At 36.7% G+C, this 20,053-nt stretch overlaps 1 protein-coding gene across 1 annotated transcript in view; it reads left to right on the top strand.

Moving 5' to 3' along the window:
- ENTHD1 (ENTH domain containing 1) overlaps positions 1-19,145 on the top strand; it is a 39,374-nt gene extending 20,229 nt beyond the window's left edge. Inside the window, exons 4-6 of the mRNA XM_032221148.1 lie at positions 178-304; positions 14,089-14,535; positions 18,419-19,145. Coding sequence (XP_032077039.1) covers positions 178-304; positions 14,089-14,535; positions 18,419-19,026 — 1,182 coding nt within the window. The 3' untranslated portion in view covers positions 19,027-19,145. The remainder of the gene's footprint in view (positions 1-177; positions 305-14,088; positions 14,536-18,418) is intronic.
- Positions 19,146-20,053: the final 908 nt, after the last annotated feature.

Raw genomic sequence — 20,053 nt, 5'->3', positions numbered from 1 at the left:
TAGGAAAGCTGAAATAGATCTGTATATGAAACCCTAATATTGATTCATTTATGCAATAGTAGTTTTTAATTTCCTGTCCATTTGGTTGAATGTTGCAAAATATTTTCTCCTTTTTACACTCTTCCAAACTGCTTTCTAACTCTTGCTAGACTAATTCCCAGTTTTCTTTTGTATAAGGACTTGATCACCTTTAGCGAGGATGAATCCTATCTCGCGGCTGTGGAGTCAACATTTCCAGCTACTGTCTGTAAAGACGAATTGACAAAAGATACAAAGGCACCTGCTAATAATTCCTGGAATACAGGTATGTAGAAAATAATCTAAGTTTGTACTAAATCACATGTTCAGTAGTAAAGAAGACAATTGGGAGTAAATGATTTATTATTGCATTACATGTATCTCCCATTTTTTTCCCTGGAAGCTTTCATGAAATCACTCCTCAGGTTATTCTCTCGGCTGCAACCGAGATAGGTTTTGTTGAGAGAAATAGCAAGTGAATTCCATGGTTGCATGAAAACTTGAATCTGTTTTTCCCTCATCCTAGCTTCACACATAAGTACACAGAAAGATATGGTAGTTCAAACTGTGTTAGATAAAAATGCTTTTACTGTTATATATTTGGCTTTGAGGTTCTACAGTCACTCATGGATAGGAATATTTTTATCTGAATCTAAGGAGTCTTGTTGTACTCATCCGAAGGCTAGCAATAGACTGCTTATTTACAGCATACACAAATGACTAATGGAATTTAATGCATGAAAATGTTCTGATGAACATTAGCTTTGCTTGGCACATTCTGTGCTTTCAGAAATGGTTGCCATAGAAACAACAACAAAAACCATGGTACTTCAGCTGTGTGAAGTTATTAATAGGGAAATAAACTGTTGAGAGGGTGAATTCAAAAGAGATAATTTTATTTTCATATCAGATCTTATGTCTAGAAGATAAAGGACATTTGACCATAGATCTGAACTGCCCATAAAAATAAGTACGTGATAGAAATAGATATACAGATATTAATGTGACTTAGAGCATAAATTCATCATTCTGAACATGAACTGGAAACTAAATTTTTGTCTCTTCGCTGCCGTGAATACAATAGCAAACATTCAAACAACATACAGTTGAAAAGTAATGGGCTTCATGGCATATTTTTCAGTAGTTATCTTGTCAAAATAATAACCACATACAAATTTGTAGTCTAAATTAATATAGAGTTATTTTAGGACAGAAATTAAGCCAATTTATATTGAAAATGGAATTTGCAGCTGGGCTTTGCCTATTCCCACATTTGCAAATGTATCTTTGCATGTTTTGCCTAGTACAAGAGTTTCTAGTGGTTTATCTCTGAAGATAATTTAGTACACATCTTAGAAATTAAGTAATACCAGTATAGTTTTTTTCTAGAATGACAGCATTATTCAGCATATGGAAAATGTTAAAATAAATGACAAAATTAATGATGAGAAAATTGTAAATTTAATGAATGATGTTTTCTACTTCTATAAACGGTCTGTCTAATAAGGACTAAAAAAATCCAGGTTGCTATCTATATTCATTTTCATGTACAAAGGTAGTTCTGAATGTAAACCTGCATCTAACAGTAGTACCTATATATTAAATTTCACTGCTAATTGTGCAACCCCTACTTCTTATTTTCACTAGACTAGACATACCCAATTCCTGCAAACATTCTTCATATGATTTAGTCTTCAGTTCCCGTCACCCAATCATCTTTGTTGTTCTTTCCTGCACTCTTTCTAGAGTTTTATTTTGTGGTGACCAAAATTGGATGCAATATTCCAAGTGTGGTGTTACCAAGGCATTATAAAGCTAGCAGTATCACTTCTCATGATCTTGATTTTATCCACCTGTTAATACAGTTTAGGATTGTGTTGGCTTTTTTGACAGCTGCAACACATTGCTGGCTTACATTTAAGTGATTATCCATTAGGACTCCAAGATCCCTCTTGAAGTTACTGCTGTTGAGCCAAGTTTCACTTAGTCCCATGATGGCGAACCTATGGCACACATGCCCAAAGTGGCATGCAAAGCCATGCCATCCCGCATACTTAGCCTTGCCTGTTTGTCTTCCGGGTTTCTGGCATGCATGCACACATGATGATCTCCTTTGCACACATGGCAGTGCTGAAAACTGGTGTGCGGATGCATGCTGGCCAGCTGATTGTTGGGTGAACATGCACGCTAGAACCCGAAGTTTGACTTTTCTGGAGCATGCACGCACAATGTTTCCACATGACCGTTTTGGCACTCAGTGCCGAAAAGGTTCACCATCACTGACCTAGTCTGTATTGCTATTGAGCCAAGTTCCACCCTTTCTTGCCTAAGTGTAAAACCTTACTTTTTTCTACATTTGAATTTCATTTTGTTAGATAGGGCCCAGTGTTCAATTCTATCAAGAACTGTCTGATTTTGAGCCTATCTTCTGGGGCATTGGCTATTCCTACTAGTTTAGGATTCATCTGCAGATATGATGAGATCGCGTACAGTTTAAGCCAGACATAGAGTGTGAATTTCATATAAAGAAAAATTAATGATATACAGAAGCTTTAATAAAGTTGTGTCATAATTGTTTTCTGGAAAAAGAAAGTTCACAAATACATGCAGGGCTGCTGTGAGGATTATTCTAGGTATTTCTTGGATTATCTGTGAAATAATTTCAGTTGTACAGTAAGATTTCAACTCAAGTGAATCTGAACAACTTTATAAAGCACTATATGGTACAGGAGGCCATCTTTCTGCAATTGTTTCTGCTCATCCCACACATCTAGCAGAAAGGACATGCTTTAGATAGTGATGGGATTCAAAAAATTTTACTACTAGTTCTGAGGGGGTAGCTGGGTGGGTATGGCAGGTGAAGGATACTGTAAAATCGCCATTCCCTCCCCAATCCAGGGGAAGGTTACTGCAAAATCCCCATTTCCTCTTGGGCAGTTGGGAGTCAGGAGGCAGAGAATAGATGGGGGCAGGGCCAGTCAGAGGAGGTATTTACCGGTTCTCCAAACTACTCAAAATTTCTATTACCGATTCTCCAGAACTGTTCAGAATCTGCTGAATACCATCTCTGGATTTAGATTCCTTTTATTAATCAATTGAATTGAATACTTTATTTGGCCAAGTGTGATTACACATATAAGGAATTTGTCTCCAGTACAAAAAGTACTCAAAGTACATGCAAAGCAACACAATAATCATAATTATGTCACCTTGGTGGACCTAGGAATTGTGTTTTCTCAGTGGCAGCACCTGCCTTGTTGAACAGCATCACCCTGGATATCTCGACTCTTGTTTTCCAAGACATCTGAACCAGGAAATTAGGCAAAGTCTGTTGTTGATGTGCTTTTTTAATTGGTATGTACTATTTACCTTGGGCATTATGGGCTTGCAGCTCTTGAGTTTTTAATTTTTGTACATCACAAATTCACTCCTGTGAGATGGGAGGCCATATAAATTATTTAAATTATACATACATACATACTGTACATACATACATACATACATACATACATACATACATACATACATACCAGAGTGGGTTCTGGCTTCTTCTACTGCAGGTTTGCCCTTGATGCGCAGTATGCATGCATGCGCAGATGCAAAAAACAAGATGGCTGATAGAACCGGTTCGGGGGCGTGGCCAGTCGAGTTACTACCTACTTAGCCGAACCGGTCCGAACTGGTAGGAATCCACCTCTGATACATACATAAGTTTAAAAGTATAACCTTACTTCATGCAGTTAAATAGGTTGTACATGGAAGATTTTTCAATTGACTTGACAATGCCTTCCTCACAATCCATAGAGGTGATACATATAATAACTGAAGAAAGAGTGTAGGCTTCATTTTATTTATTTAAAATATTTATATAACTACCCATCTTATATTGAACTCTGGATGATAACCAATCTATAAGGAAAATGCATACTGAACTCTCATCCTATAAATTGTGGTGGTTGGGAACATCTGTTCACTTATGAATATTGTACTCAGAAAGGTCAGATAATACCAAGGAGCCATTTTTCGCGTATTCCTCTATGTACCGTGTGAAATGTAAATAAATCATACATTTACAAAGTAAAATTAAACTTAAAATAAGTATTCCCAACCCAGTGAGCCAATTTTCTCTACTAGCTAAGGTCGTTGGACTGGGACTATAGAAACTTTAATTTAGTCCTGTTTTAGGCACCTTGCCAGTTGGTTGACTATTGAGCAGCTAGTCTTAGCACAAATGAGAAGCAACAGAAGCTACCTCTGGAAATGGTTCAAGAAAGCTCTAGATACTTGTCCATGGAGTTAAGTCTGATTAGAAGAAAAGGAAATTTGATTCAATATTATTCATATGTTGAATGTTGTCTAAAAACTTCCAAACAAGAAAGAAATTTTTCTTTTGGTAATGACCAGCATACAATAAGATAAACTATGGTAAAAACAACCAAACGAACAATAAAGAAATCTGTATAAATGTGACTAAAGTGAATAAAATATATTAATCATTCTAAGTGCAGAGATAGTTTACCCCCTGTGGTGCACTTCTGGATAGTGCATGAACATGAACTGAACAGACTAGCAGTCTTAGGCAGCCAAACAGCTAATGTGTATTAACAATGTAGGCTCTTGGCTAATGTGTTACTGCCAGAATAGGCAGCATTTAGGAATGGACATTCTACAATAAATCAGTGTGTAATGTTGAATCATTTGGGAGAGAAATATCATTTTCTGAATGAAGCTCTTTTTGTTGCCTTTATCGATTTAAAGGCAGACTTTGACTCCATTCTCCAATAAAATGTTTGAAAGAAATTAATTCAACAATATTTTTCCTTGCATCTTTATTTTATTTATTTTATTTTATACACTTTATATCTGTTCATCTTAAATCAAATTCTGGGAAGCTTCCAATCAACAAGACAAAAGAATATCAATAATAAATTGAAATGATACATTTATATGTTAAAACCATAAACATTAAAAGATTGGCACCAAAGTCAAACTTCCTTCATTAAATCTTCTCATTCACTTCATTCTATCCCAGTGCTTGGAATAAAAGCCAAGTCTTAATGTTTTTCAGGAGGCTAGGAGAGTAGAAGTCTGTGAAATGTTTAGGGGAAGGGTGGTCCATAGGGCAGGATCTGCCACAGAAAAGCATACAGGATGGTAATATTTAAAGGTAGGTGCTAGGAGCGTACCTACCCTATTTGATCTGATGGGACAGATAGCTGTCTTAAGAGAGAGGTAGCTCTAGGCATAACTTGGCCCTGTGCCATATTTTAAGTCCTGGAATCCTAGGGGAAAAATTATAAGTTGACAGTCAACTCAGTCTTCCGCTCTCTATTCAATATGTTTCAAATAGTTGAAGTGCTCAGACCAGATTTGGCAGCATATGATAAATCATCCTCAAAATGCCAGTCTTCCATATGAGGCTTTTCTACAGTACGTGTCTGCTCAAATATAGAAGTTGAGTTTGTTTTGTACATCCTTTTAAAGTGCCCTCATTATACATGCATTGTCAATTAAAGTTAATACACCTGCTCCTTTGTTTGCTAAATTCCAATCATGATAAGAAGATTGAGGTGTTCTTATATAATAACCAATTCACATGTGTTTCAAAGGCAATAGCATTTTTTATTTATAGTCTTAGCTTATTGAAACTATTTCACCCCTATGCAATGTTAACTTGATAGGTTTCTCCCTTTTAAATTTATGTGAGTAGGTGTGTACTTGTATCTATATTAATGGTGCGTGGTATTTTTTGATTCTGTGATTTGATGTTATACTGCAAGTAAAATCTTCTCACATGTCATATTTCCTAATGTAATAGTACATGGGAATGACCTTGAGAGACAGAGAAAAAGATACTGCCTAGTGGATAAAAGTGTGTGTGTGTGTGTGTGTGTGTGAGAGAGAGAGAGAATGTGTCTGTGTGTGAGCTGGCAGCTGCATAACAGGTAGAGAAATAAACAGTCCTTTCTAAATTATTACACTGTAAAAAAATTGTGGGAGATTTGTACTTTCAGCCTTGCAAGATTCTGTTAATGTAGCCTTACAATAAAGTACAATTAACTCATCTGGTCCATTTCCTGTCTGGCCTACCTGGGGAGGGTAATGCTTATCACTTTTGAGGATTTTTTTTCTATCTGAAAATTGTACTCTGTAATAGGTTTTGGAATAAAACTGATATACTGATTTCTTGGAAGAAAACCTCTGCTAGATGATTAGCATTTAAATAGGATAGGTAGTCTTTAAAGCTATATTATATTCACTAAATCAGTATACAGTTTAAGCAAGAAAGATTTGAATACAGTATTATTACAGCTCATAATGACAGATATAAAGTGTAGTTACAGTGATTCGTTATAAGGCATCACATGAAGCTAGCCTTAAAATAACAAGGTATCTCCAGGTCAAATTCATTTTGAAGTGGCAAAAACTTACAGCAAATCACTATGAATGATTATAGGACATAATTTATTGTAATAAAGAATTATCTATTGAACTTCCGGGGGAGGGGCCGGCGTCGTCGGCAGCTTAACAGAGCTGCCCCAGAGTTCTGGTTCGTATATCTATTTAACATCTATAGATATCTCTTTTTTCAGGCAAGAAAAAAGCAGGGAGGGACCCAGACGGTTAGATCCTTCTTTGTAGTTTGCAGTTTGTTTGTTTTTTTGGCTGTAAACGGAGAAGGAAGATCACCTTAAGCTGAGTCATTTACTCCGGCCAGATCTTCTCAGCTGTCTTTTTTTCAGCTCAAGGGGAGGAACCCCCCCCCCCCTCAGGACATTCTTTTGAAACTAAGCCATTGAAAATAAATACGAGCAGAGACCAAACCTGTGAACTTTTCTTTATTTTTTTTTCCTATCAAAATACCAGCTTCAAAGTTATAAAAAACTCCTTTGTTTAATTGTTTTTAAAATGGCGACTTTTTAGCTTCCGCATTTGCAATAACGATATATCTCCAACTTCCTGGTACAGAATCAAAGGAATAACTTCTCACAATTTAATTAGCTCCCTTGAAGATTTTTTCTTATCAACCTCTAAAAATTTACTGAAATTACTTTATTTGAAACTAACGTGAGCAGAGACTTTGTTTGCTTCCTTTCTATTATGGCACCAAAATCAAGATTGGGGAGACGTCTTCTTAGTAATACATCTCAGGCATTTGCTACAAGGTCGCAGCCCTTGCCTTCTACGCCCCCTACTGGAGATTTGTTAACGAAAGAATTTCTTTTTGAGACTCTTAAAGAATTTAGAGAGGAGATGAAGCAACTTATTACAGACTTATGTGATAAGCTTGATACCAAGATTGCTCAAACAAAGGAAGATATGATTGGATTTGTAACAGTATTGACAGATTATGTTGCTGGAATGGAAGATAAGTTGGAGCTCCTGGAGGAAGCCAACACCAACCTGACATCTAAAATTGAAGTGCTGCAACAGAAAGATGAAAATGCAGAAAAACAACTTGTTATGACAAACTACAAAAAGATGGAGCTTGCATTAAGAGTTAGGGGATTGCGTGAAAACGAACAGGAGAACTTGAAACAGATTTTTTCAGAGGCTTTCAGTCGTTTGGTGGGAAGTCCAGGACTCAACTTTGATTGGCAGATCCAAAAAATTTACCGTCATAATTCGTGGGTGGCAAAACAGAGACAGCTCCCGAGAGATGTAGTTATATATTTTGCTACAAGAGAATCCAGAAATGCGATATTACAAGAGTTTTATAATACCAGGCTGCGAATTGACGGACAGGACTTGATTGTTTTCAAGGAAATACCATCCCAAATGTTAAGAGCCAGGAGAGACTATGCTTTTTTAGTTAAAGAACTCAGAAATCGTCAAATACAGTACAGATGGGATGTGCCATTTGGTATTATAATTACATTCGGTGAGCAAAAATATCATCTCAACTCTGTATGGGAAGCCCGAGATTTTTATTATAAGACCCTAAAGGCGGGACATCCTGAACCACCTGGACCCGGAGAAAGACAAAGAGAAGGACAAGAGAAACAACAAAACACACAATCACAAGACAGGAAGTATCGCTTTCCCCTCCCGGAAGAGCAGAGAACCAGAGAACAAGGACCTAGCCATGCTCCTAGACGAATGGAAAATAAGGTGGATTGCAGCAACATCTATGATTATCAGCCATTGATTAAGGAGATATCTACGAAACCATTATAAAAGAGAAAGTAAATATTTTGCTATATCAAACAGCTCAAAAACGACATAACTTTTTTGTAAGAAAATTATATTAAATTAACTGATCCAAAATATTTGCTTAACTTTGAACTTGGCCAATATTTTGTGACTTTTGTTTTGCATAAAATGGTATAGTTGTATACCGATGAAGAGACATTTAGGCTGAAAGAACTGATGCTGATCTCTTTGGAAGATATATTGTATGGGATCTAAAAAGACTTGATGGATAATTTCGAATTTTTATATAAATTACTGATGATTTACTTTCCAGGGTGAGGAGGGCGGAGATCGTGGTGATTTTCCTGGATCGCGGCCCAGTTCGGATGGAGTTGGGAGGTGTGGTGTAGACGGCAGGGTAGTAGAGGTCGAATGAGAGCTTATTTTGAGATGGAAACTTTATTTATTTTTTTTTTTAAATATATTTTATTCATTTTTCACATTCCATTTGCAATCACTTATATACAGGGTATTTACTATAAGAAAAGAAAAAAAAGAAAAAGGGAATAAAACGAACAAATAAAAAGGAAACACAACTCATCATTCACAACCCCACCTAACCCTTCCATCCTCCATACACCCCATCTACCCCCTCCAACTTTCCTTTCTCCCTCTAACACTCCCCTCCTACTTCCCTTTCCCCTCAAACCTTCCTTCTCCCCTTACTCCCCGGACACCCTCCTTACATTCCCCTTACTCCTTCCTTACTCCTCCCTCTTCTTTCCCTCTACCTCCCTCCTTGGTGTATGCCTTTATTCGAGTGTTGTTTGATCTGATAAAATGAACCAAGGAAAAAAAAAAAAAAAGAAAAAAAAGAACCGCCGTATATAAATACATTCTTGTTCTTATTAAGACTATGTTAACACCCCCCCACCCCACCCCCCACAAATCCCCATCCCTAATCCTCCCGACTTCCCAGGGCCCACACCTGGCACTACCTTCTGTCTAAAATATCTTGTATACATATGGATTAAAAAAATAAAAGTAATATATCAAAAGAAAGAAAAACAGAAAAAAAAGAAGAGAGAAAAGAAAAGAGAAAAAAAAAGAGAGAGAAAAAAAGAAACCACTCTTTGTGTTGATCTCAGCCCCCCATCTTTATCTATGCTTAAATAGTATAAATCATTCTATCTATATTTTATTCTCGTCTCTTACTTCTTTGCTATTTACCCCAACCTTCTGTAGATTCTCCCGTTCCTCTTCCTAAACCTCGTGATCACTTCCGATAAAATTTAAGCAACGTGGTTCATGCCATATATTCAAATATAACTTTACAGACGAGTAATCAAACTTTCCCTTCTAGTAAAATTTAAACAGCGTAAATGATCTTTCTTAACCCCCTTTTCAAACAGTAGTTCAAAATAATCTAGCCAAGCTTCCCCTTCTTAGTAAAATTAAGCAGCGTAGATCAAATATTACTTTACACAGGAATCAATTTCTATCTTAAGATAATTCCAACCGACTTCCTCTTCTAATAGGATTTAAATAACGTAGTTCATTCCACATGCATTTTACCCTCATCCCTTACTTGTCTGATATTTACCACTATCAAATTTATACTAGCATTTGTTTAAAATGTAACTCAGAGCGATTTCAACCAACTTTCCCTTCAAATAAAAGTTAAATAGCATGGATCATTCCACATATTCAAATAATACTTTCAGCAAGAGTCAGTTAACCTTCTATTTTAAAGTAGTCCCTTCTAACAAAGTTTAAACAACATAAATCATTCCGCATTCTTTTTACACTTATCTTAAGATAATCCCAACCAGCTTTCTGTTCTAATAAGCTTTAAACAACGTAAATTTTACCCTCATCCCTTGCTTGTCTGATGTTTACCACTATCAAATTTATGCTAACGTTAATTTAAAATCTAGCTCAAAGTAGTTTCACCCAGCTTTCCCTTCTGATAAAAATTAGTCCGCTTTTTCTACCGGAGAGGGGTCTCAAACCCCCATTCAGTCCTCAACTTTAGCAAGCATTTTGAAATGTCTAAATTCTCGATCTCCGTTTTTCTGCTTCTCCGAGGGAGGAGGGGCTACCCCCTCCATCTTGCAGCCACATGGCCGGCCGCTTGCCTTCTCCTTCCGCTTGTCTCTCCTCTCTTCCAAGCGCGTCAGGAAGTCCCGCCTTCAGAGTCCTACAATAGAAATCTTGAGCCTCCGAAACAGAGTTAAGACGAAATCTTTGATTCTCAAATGTAACCGTGATACCGGCAGGGGCCTCCCATCTGTATCGAATCTGTTGACTCCTAAGCTCCTTAGTTAAAAAGGTGTAGTCCCTTCTTGCTTTCAGCATCTGAAAAGGAATATCTTTGAAAACAATCAGGTCCTGGCCGTCAACTCGGAGACTGTTATTATGAAACTTTTGTACAATCGCATTTCTAGATTCTTTTGTAGAGAAATGTATAATTATGTCCCTCGGGAGCTGTCGCTGTTCCGCTATCAATGAGTTCTGGCGATAGATTTTCCGAATCTGCCAATCAAAGTTAAGTCCCGGGCTTCCCAGCGCATGGCTGAAGGCTTCAGCAAAGGTCTGTTTCAAATTCTCTTGCTCCTTTTCACGGAATCCTCTGACTCTTATTGCAAATGCCTTCCTATTAAAATTTATCATCATAAGCTGTTCTTCATTGTCTCTAATTTTTTGTTGTAAGATTTGAATATTGGTAGTCAAATTAAAATTAGCCTTCTCCAGACTTTCCAATTTGTTCTCTATTTCAGCAGAGTAATCTGACAGGGCAGACACGGCTGCAAACGTATTCGCCTTCATTTGATTAACTTTAGACTTTAAATCATCATATAGTTCCAATACAAATTCCTTAATTTCTTGTTTAAAGGCATTAAACATTTTAAAGAGATATTCCTGTGTTAAAAATTCTCCAGTAGAGGGCATAGGAGACAAAGGCTGTGGTTCCAGTAAAAATTCTTTAAATTCTTTAGACACATTTGTAGCAAGACGCTTCTTTGACCTGGGTGCCATAATAAATAAACAAGTAAGCAGCGCTTCGCTCCCCTCTATTTCCAAAGAAGAAGAGTTTATTTTGTTAAGGAGCGGTCTGCAGGAAGATAAAACCGGCTAAGTACATCCAGTATCAATCATCCACGGAGAGAAATCGCCATTTTGAAGTCCATTTAGACAAAGAACAAAGAAGTCTCTAAGACAAATGGTGCTGGTATTTAAGATAGTAATAAAAGCATAAATCTCACAGGGGTGGGACCCGCCCGTATCAATTCTAGCTTGAAAAAACTTTGTTTTGTCCTGGGGGGGGCTAGCCTGTCTGGGGCTGCCTAAAAAAAAAAGGCAGCTGAGAAGAACTGGCTGGAGATAAAAGCTCCGCTCCGGCTGGATCTAATCTCTTTCCACAGCCCAAAAAAAGAAAAAGGCTGTGGCTTACGAATAGACCCTAGCCTACGGAGCTATCCTCCCTGCCCCTTTCTTAGCCAAAAAGGGGTGCTATCTATGATCTTATTTAGATATACAGACCAGATCTCTGAGGAGCTCGGTGGAGCCCTCCTCGGCAACAGGCCACGCCCCCAGGAAGTCGAGATGGAAACTTTATTGATGTTTGTAAAAATTGTTATCTGAATATACTGTTTGGAAGGATACATCCAGGGAGCTTGCAGGAGATTTAGGCGGAGCATATATGAGAGGAGTACGGATGAATATAAAACATATGTATGTGTATGTATATGTGTGTGTATATATATATATGCATATATATATATATGTGTGTGTGTATGTGTATATATATGTATATGGATACGGACAGAGGCAGGGACGAGAAGAGCTGGAAGAGGAAATCGAGAGAAGAATTCGAGATGTGTTTAAATTGTGTCATAGAGGAAGGAGGCATAAAAGGGATAAATTAAGGGTTTAACAGACAGATATTTAGATAAAGAGATAAGGCCTCTAGCTAGAGAAGAATTCTACTTGGTTAACTTACTTGGTTTTAACATAGTCTGAAAACCTGCAAGTAATTAATTAATTGAGATTAGGACTGTTCAACTTTTTGTAGTGATAAGAAGCTGAGCTCAAAGCAGAGAGTTTATTGACTTTTTTTCTTTCTTATTCTTCTTTTCTTTTACTCTTTTTTTTTTCTTTTAACTTTTAACTTACTTGGTTTTAATATACTCCAGACTGTGTTTGATAAAAAGTTATACCGGGTATGGGATCTGGGAAGTCGGAAGGGGGGAAGGGAGGGGGGATCATAGGGGGGAGGGGGGAAGGGGGAGGGGGGAAATATAGTTTATGTCAATTTTTAAAACAATAAGAACGCACTTGTATACTGTTGCTTTTTTCTTTCTGTTAATTTTAGTATAAAATAAGAAGCCGAATACATTGATGAATAGTAGAAATACACCGAAGTGAGGAGTAGAGGGAAAGAAGAGGGAGGGGCAGAGAGGGAGTGAGAGGGGAATGGAAGGAGGGTGAGATGGAAGGGAGGGGGAGAAAGGAATGTTAGAGGGGGAGGGGAAGTAGAAGAGGGGAATGTTGAAGGGGAGAAAGGAAAGTTGGAGGGGGGAGAAAGAAAGGGTGTATGGAGGGTTGAAGCGTTATGTTGGTTTTGTATTTTGGAATATAAGAAGAGTTATGTTTATTGCTTAATGTTATATGGCTTTAATCTTGCACAGTATATATGTGATTATATAAAATGAAAATGAATAAAATATTTTAAAATGAGAATTATCTATTTAACTGTTGTCAATGGGCTTTATTTATTTATGTACTGTATATGGAAAGAGAGAAAAATAATAAAATTAAGAGAGAGAGAGCAGGGGAGGGGAGACACTTAAATTTTTTTAAAAATGTGGTAGACAAAGTGAAAAAGAATTCCATTAAATAGCCTGAGGTATTTTGTAGCTTTTGAAATCTTTAATAAAGCTATTCTGTCAACATTTTGATTTCTTAAATAATGGACCAGTGTGTCAAGATTTTTTTACAGCTAAAGTCTGCAGTCTTTTAGTTCTTGGGCCAGCATCCCACAAACCATAAGAAAGATATGCTTATTCCCCCTGACTTAGAAAAAGATTTTAAATTTTGAATGAAAAACCCTGACAGTATAATAGTTTCCTACCTTTGATATTTTTTCTCTGGTAGAAAAATGCATGCATCTATGAACAAGTCAAATATTTTGAATCCACACCAGGGGTTTTCAACCTTTCTGTTCTTTAAATGAAGATTTGATGGTATATTCACCTTTTCCTACAAGTTGCCTTCCTTCTGTTTATATGACGGTTTGCCAATGACATAACAGGATTGGCACTCCTTATAATTTCAATAAAGTAGTAATAGATAGCTAACAAGAATGATAAAACCATAGAGATCATATAGATAACTTAATGATTGGTATATGCCCTTCTATCTTTGAAATAGCAAATTGATTAATTTTTTATAGATTTTAAAACTTGAAGATAAAATAACTGGTTTCTGTCTTTCTTTAAACATGCCTTCAAATTTGCACAATTACTCTGTTTTAAAACCCAAATTAGTTGGACTGCAATTGTGTAAAAATGGGTTTATACCAGTTTCTTATGTCTATATTGTGTTTATAAGTGTGAAGAAATTGTTGCAACCTGACTATTTCATCTAATATCATTATAAATTTAGTCACTTAGTCATCATTATAAAGATTCTTCTTAAAAACTTTTCACTGCACAAATAAGCATAGTCATTTTCTTTTATCTGCAACATGTGTGAACTTTTATTTTGTTTTCTATTGTTTTTGTTACTATTATCAAGCTTTATTTTAAGTCACCATATAACTTGGCAGTAAGGAAAATCTAGGTAATTAAAATTCAGGGGAAAAGGGCGGCATACAAATGAAATAAATGAAAATGAATGAAATGAAAATGATTAACCACCGATTTCTAATTCCAGGTATTGTTTTGAATCCATCAGAAAGAAATCCGCTCCCTTTGCAAAAGTGGGATTCAGGCAGAAAATCGAATAATTCGGTTGTTTCCAGAGTTATGCCAAAATCTTCTCCAAAGAGGCCATCAAGCATAAATAGTCATCAAGCTGCCACAACTTTGCTTGATCTTTGGTCATCCAGTCCAGAGGAGTTTGTCACTATTAACAAACAGCAAGTCCCCAAGTCTGATTTGGCTTGTTGTCATACCAAGGCCTCTGTTGAGACCATTTATAAGTCTCCCACCTTTCAAACCTTTGATCCTCTAGGAACCCCTATGACAAACACCCTGAAAGCCTCTCCAGCAACTCAGCAGTACTGTGGGCCTAATGTAGCTAGGTTACGAAACCTCTACTTTTTAACACCAAGCATTGTAGAGGCAGTTGGCTTGAGTGGTGATCCTGCCCCCAGACCAGGTGAGTTTTTCATTTCCATGTTTAAATATGGTGTTTTTGGCTCCCAGTCTTGCTTTAAGTTTTCCAAAACTGTCATGCTTTTTAAATAATACTAGAAAGCAGAGGAAAATTTTCTTACTAAGTGGCACACTTGTTGTGCAATGTCATGTGATGTCAATTCTGGTTGTGGTTGTTAAGCAAATCACCAGTGGTTTTTAGGCATATCACAAATGCACAACTTGCGACTTCATGCTGGCTTCTCCTTGAACTTTGCTTGTCAGAAACCTGCGTAAGTTGCAAACAGCAATTGTGTGATCACAGATGCTGCAACTGTCATTAATGTGTGCTGTTGTCAAGCATTGAACTACCTCTAGTTAGTTTTTTTTGTTTTAGTGGTCTCCAGCTAAGAATTCCTTTCAGTAGCAAAAATGAGCTACAATACCACAAATGGACAACTTGTAAGTTACCAAAATCTGGAGTACCATGGCAACACACAGGTATAGAAAATTGCTGACATTTTATGGTCATCTGAATTTTTGCAGAACAGTTCTAGTACCATTTTCAGCTACATAATAGATGAGATTTTTTTTAAAAAGTTCTTGAGTATTGCTGATGTAGTGGGAAACCTAAAATCAGATCTTTCAGAGCTAGGATTCATTTGGCCGTGTTTTCTAAATTTCTGTTCCTCTATCAGCTTGTGAATAGTGGGACATAATTATGAGTAACACATTGACATTACTTGAGCACCTATGACTTGAGGAAGGTCTTAGTAATAATACAGGTGAAATTCAAAAAATTAGAATATTGTGCAAAAGTTCATTTATTTCAATAATGCAATTTAAAAGGTGAAACTAATATATGAGATAGACTCATTACATGCAAAGCAAGATAGTTCAAGCCTTGATTTGTCATAATTGTGATGATTATGGTTTATAGCTCATGAAAATCCCAAATCCACAATCTCAGAAAATTAGAATATTACATGCAATCAATAAAACAAGGATTGTACATAGAACAATATCGGATCTCTGAAAAGTATAAGCATGCATATGTACTCAGTACTTGGTTTGGGCCCCTTTTGCAGCAATTACTGCCTCAATGTGGCGTAGCATGGAAGCTATCAGCCTGATTCTCTATGGGGTTCAGGTCAGGCGAGTTTGCTGGCCAATCAAGCACAGTAATCCCACAGTCATTGAACCAGGTTTTGGTGCTTTTGGCAGTGTGGGCAGGTACCAAGTCCTGCTGCAAAATGAAGTCAGCATTCCCATAAAGCTTGTCTGCTGAAGAAAGCATGAACTGCTCCAAAATCTTCTGGTAGACGGCTGTGTTGACCCTGGACTTAATGAAGCACAGTGGACCAACACCAGCAGATGACATGGCTCCCCAAATCAACACAGACTGTGGAAACTTCACACTGGACTTCAAGCATCTTGCAGTGTGTGCCTCTCCATTCTTCCTCCATACTTTGGGTCCTTGGTTTCCAAATGAGATGCAAAAGTTGCTCTCATCAGAAAAGAGGACTTTGGATCACTGAGCAACAGACCAGGTCTGTTTTTCTTTAGCCCAGGTAAGACACTTCTGACGTTTGTTGTTCAGGAGCGGCTTGACAAGAGGAATATGACATTTGAAGCCGATGTCCAGGATCCGTCTGTGTGTGGTGGCCCTTGATGCACTGACTCCAGCCTCAGTCCACTCCTTGTGAAAGTCCCCAACACTTTTGAATGGCCTTTTCCTGACAATCCTCTCCAGGCTGCAGTCATCCCTGCTTGTGCACCTTTTTCTTCCACACTTTTCCCTTCCACATAACTTTCTATTAATGTCCTTTGATACAGCACTTTGGAAACATCCAACTTCTTTTGCAATTACCTTTTGAGGCTTTCCCTCCTTATGGAGGGTGTCAATTATGGTTTTCTGCACAACTGTCAGGTCAATAGTCTTTCCCATGATTGTGATTCCTACTGAACCAGATTAAGAGACCATTTAAAGACTCAGGAACCCTTTGCAGGTGTTATGGCTTAATCAGCTGATTACAGTGGGATACTTTGAGCCAAGAATATTGCACCTTTTCACAATATTCTAATTTTCTGAGATTGTGGATTTGGGGTTTTCATGAACTGTAAGCCATAATCATCATAATTATGACAAATCATGGCCTGAACTATCTTGCTTTGCATGTAATGAGTCTATCTCATATACTAGTTTCACCTTTTAAGTTGCATTACTGAAATAAATGAACTTTTGCACGATATTCTAATTTTTCGAGTTTCCCCTGTAGTAGGATACTACCATAACTTTTCAAAGAGTGGTTTTAGGAGTAGGTAGTTGTGAATTGAGTCATCTTCCTTGTGTAGTGGATGAACTAATATCTTAGTTAAATGATAATTTCAATCATTCCATATAATGTTTATATATAATTGTCTTTAATTCTGTTTTTATTTTGGGTAGTACAGGGATTAATGATATACTGTATAGATGGTGTATAAAATAACTCTTAAATCTTATTTTTAAGGGAGGGAACCATAAGAGTCCTGTTTTTTTTGACAGAATTCAGTATTGATCCTTGGTGACCAGATAAGCAGATTTTCTCCATGATGGTCTGTCCCTACCTTGGACTTTGAAATCTTCCAATAATGCTCTCACCACCACAATAACTTGAGTTCATCCACCTTTGGTCCTCCTTTTTCCTCCCATCTTTCCCACCAGTAAAGCCTTCTCCAGAGAGAAGACTTTAATGCATAATGTCTCCAAAACAAGCGTATTTGACCCTGTTGATATGTACCTTGAGTGAGAACTCTTGGTTGATTTATTCAATTATCCATTTGTTTGATTTCTTAGCTGTCCAATGTGTTCTCAGTAGTCTTCTTAAAGTAAGTTCAAAAGAGTCAATATTCTTCCTATCTGGCTTCTTCAAAGTCACCTTGTTCACATTATTTTGAACTTTATAGGGACAGATACATCATGTCATCTGAATATCTTTTCAAAGGACATCTTGGCTGCTCTTTCATGTGCTAGTTGGCAGTCTATTTCCTGACTGCTTGTTCCTTGTTTACTCTTGATGGTTGATTCTCAAAGTCAAACCACTTCTATATTTTCAGTGTCAACTCAAAGCAGAGTTATTAGGATTTTTAATTAATTTCCCAAAATAATGTTTATTGGTAACAATTTTAACTTCTCTCAGTTGGCAACAATTGTTTATTTGACTTTTGATATAGTAATAAATTGTAAAGCATGGAACATCATTTGGAGGAGATGTAAGGAGTATTAGTTGTTCACTTTACAAGTTTAACACAATATTCAAAGCCTGCTTACTCTCCCACCTCTTTCATTGATTTCAATCTTTAAAGTGACCCAGGTGCATCTTTGCATATGGGAGGTAGAAGAATTTTAAATAGGGATTGGATATCATTGCAGAGCCTGATCACTTCCAGGCATTTTATAGCCAATATATTGCTGTTTCAAAAGAAATTCCCAGGTACTTTCTTCAATTTACCTGTTCAATAATACAAATAGATATGCCCCTTGCATCTCAAGATTATCCACTGAGGATAAAAAATATAAAGATATAAATATTTTAAATTCCATATTTTATTGTTTTAACTTAATCGTGTGGTCCTTGGTGCTTTCTGAGCTTGGTTGTTTTCTTGCAGATGTTTCATTATCCAAACTAGGAAACATCATCTACCAAGCTCAGAGAGCACCAAGGACCCCTAATTTCAACACTGAGCTATAAATATTCTTCTTTATTGGTAGATTGGTAGATTAACTGTGTTATTTTATATAGTGTACTGTAAATTAAGGCACTTAGATCTATAATTAATATAACATAAAGAAGTGTTAAATATGAATACATAATTTTGGCAAACAATGATCTTTTTTGTATCAATGTATATGTCTATTTTTTTAGATTCTGCCAGCTCCATCGAAACAACTTCTTCCTTTTCTACTTTCTCCATCTCATCCCCAGAATCAGCTGTACCAAACAACACCCCTCAGCCCTATTCTGTTGCACCCCATGGACCCTACTTGCCTTCACCACATGGATTACCTTCTGTTTTCTTTGAAGATCTCAAGGAACGGATTGCACATTCTTTTTCTCCTTGCCCTGTGTCTGATGTAGATGACAGTGCTAGCATTTTAAGTCTACTACCTGATAATTCAAAATGTTCTGTTGAGAAAAATGATAGCTTTAGGAGCAGAACCTGTCATGCTGCTGGTGAAAGCTGGGCAAACAATTTAGTGGAGGAAGTATTTGCTGGATCTAATCCTGTACCTCCAGCCACAAATCTTCCTCCTGACCCAGATATTTTTCCTTTGAGTGCTGAGGAAAAAAATATGACCATTTTGGAAGAAATAAAAAATGCTGTTTGTGGACTAAGAGGGGACTTCTGCTGTGTGGCACAGGAGTTACGTACTGTAGGTAGTGAATTGGCAAATATGGTAGTTTCCGTTCAAAATATGAACCAATTTTTTGTAGCTCCCCAAACTGCTAAAGATGACCATACGAAAATATAGAACTCAAACTGGCTCACAAGATGTATAAGATGAGTTATATATTCTATTTTACTAATGTGCTTGACATATTTTGAAGTTTACTTGCACAAAAGTAAATGTCTTTATATATGTATATATATATCTACACACACACACTAATATATGTACCTATTATATTTTTGCTGTGGAAAATAAATTGTGATTTACATCTTATTTGTTTACATGGTTTTCATTTTCAAAAAATAACTCCTTGGATATATATCGAAAGTAGTCTAAAACAAGACATTCATCTTTTTCTGTATGAATGTCTCTAAGTGTTCTTCAACGGAGTAATTAGGATTATTTAGACTGAGCAGTCATTAATATCCTAAGCACTACCTTTCTGTTATGCCCCACATATAAATGGTTGTACAAGGTTATGAGATTTATTTGATCCTGCCTGCCTGCCTGCTTGCCTGCCTGCCTGCCTATCATTTATCATCTATCTATCTATCATCTGTCTATCATCTGTCTATCATCTATAATCTACCCATCTGCTTAAACAATTTATATGGCCATTTAATTGCCTTCATTTAATTCTCTATTTTTACTATGTGTTTTTTTATTCCTTATTGTTACAGTCAGTTGCATTTGTTGCTTAGAGTCATTGTATGAAATGAATGACAATATAAATGGATATATAATTAATGGATTACAAATGAATTAATAATCAACTAATATATCTTGTTTGGACCCAAATGAAGCAATCCATGGAACTTGCTGTCCATCCTCTAGATTACTCCCTTTGCTATCTCAGCAAGGTGAAAATGTATGTTTTCACAGTTAGTCAGTTGCCTTGAAAATCCTTTGAAAAGGTCTCAAGGAAGTCTGTGTCTATATAAACCATTCTCTCCCCCCAAAAAAGATAATAAAAGCATATTATTTCTCAGCATCCTCACAATGTTGATCTATCTGCTGCTAGCCCAATAGATACCATGCATAATTAGAGTAACCAAGTGGAATGTGAAGTGGGAAAGACAGCTTCTTTGGAAATTGCTGTTTTATATCC

Source organism: Thamnophis elegans, chromosome 7, assembly GCF_009769535.1.
Source record: "Thamnophis elegans isolate rThaEle1 chromosome 7, rThaEle1.pri, whole genome shotgun sequence".
In the NCBI taxonomy this organism is placed as follows: domain Eukaryota; kingdom Metazoa; phylum Chordata; class Lepidosauria; order Squamata; family Colubridae; genus Thamnophis; species Thamnophis elegans.
The sequence above is the reverse complement of the archived record's forward strand: the minus strand, read 5'-3'. Positions and strand labels throughout refer to the sequence as shown.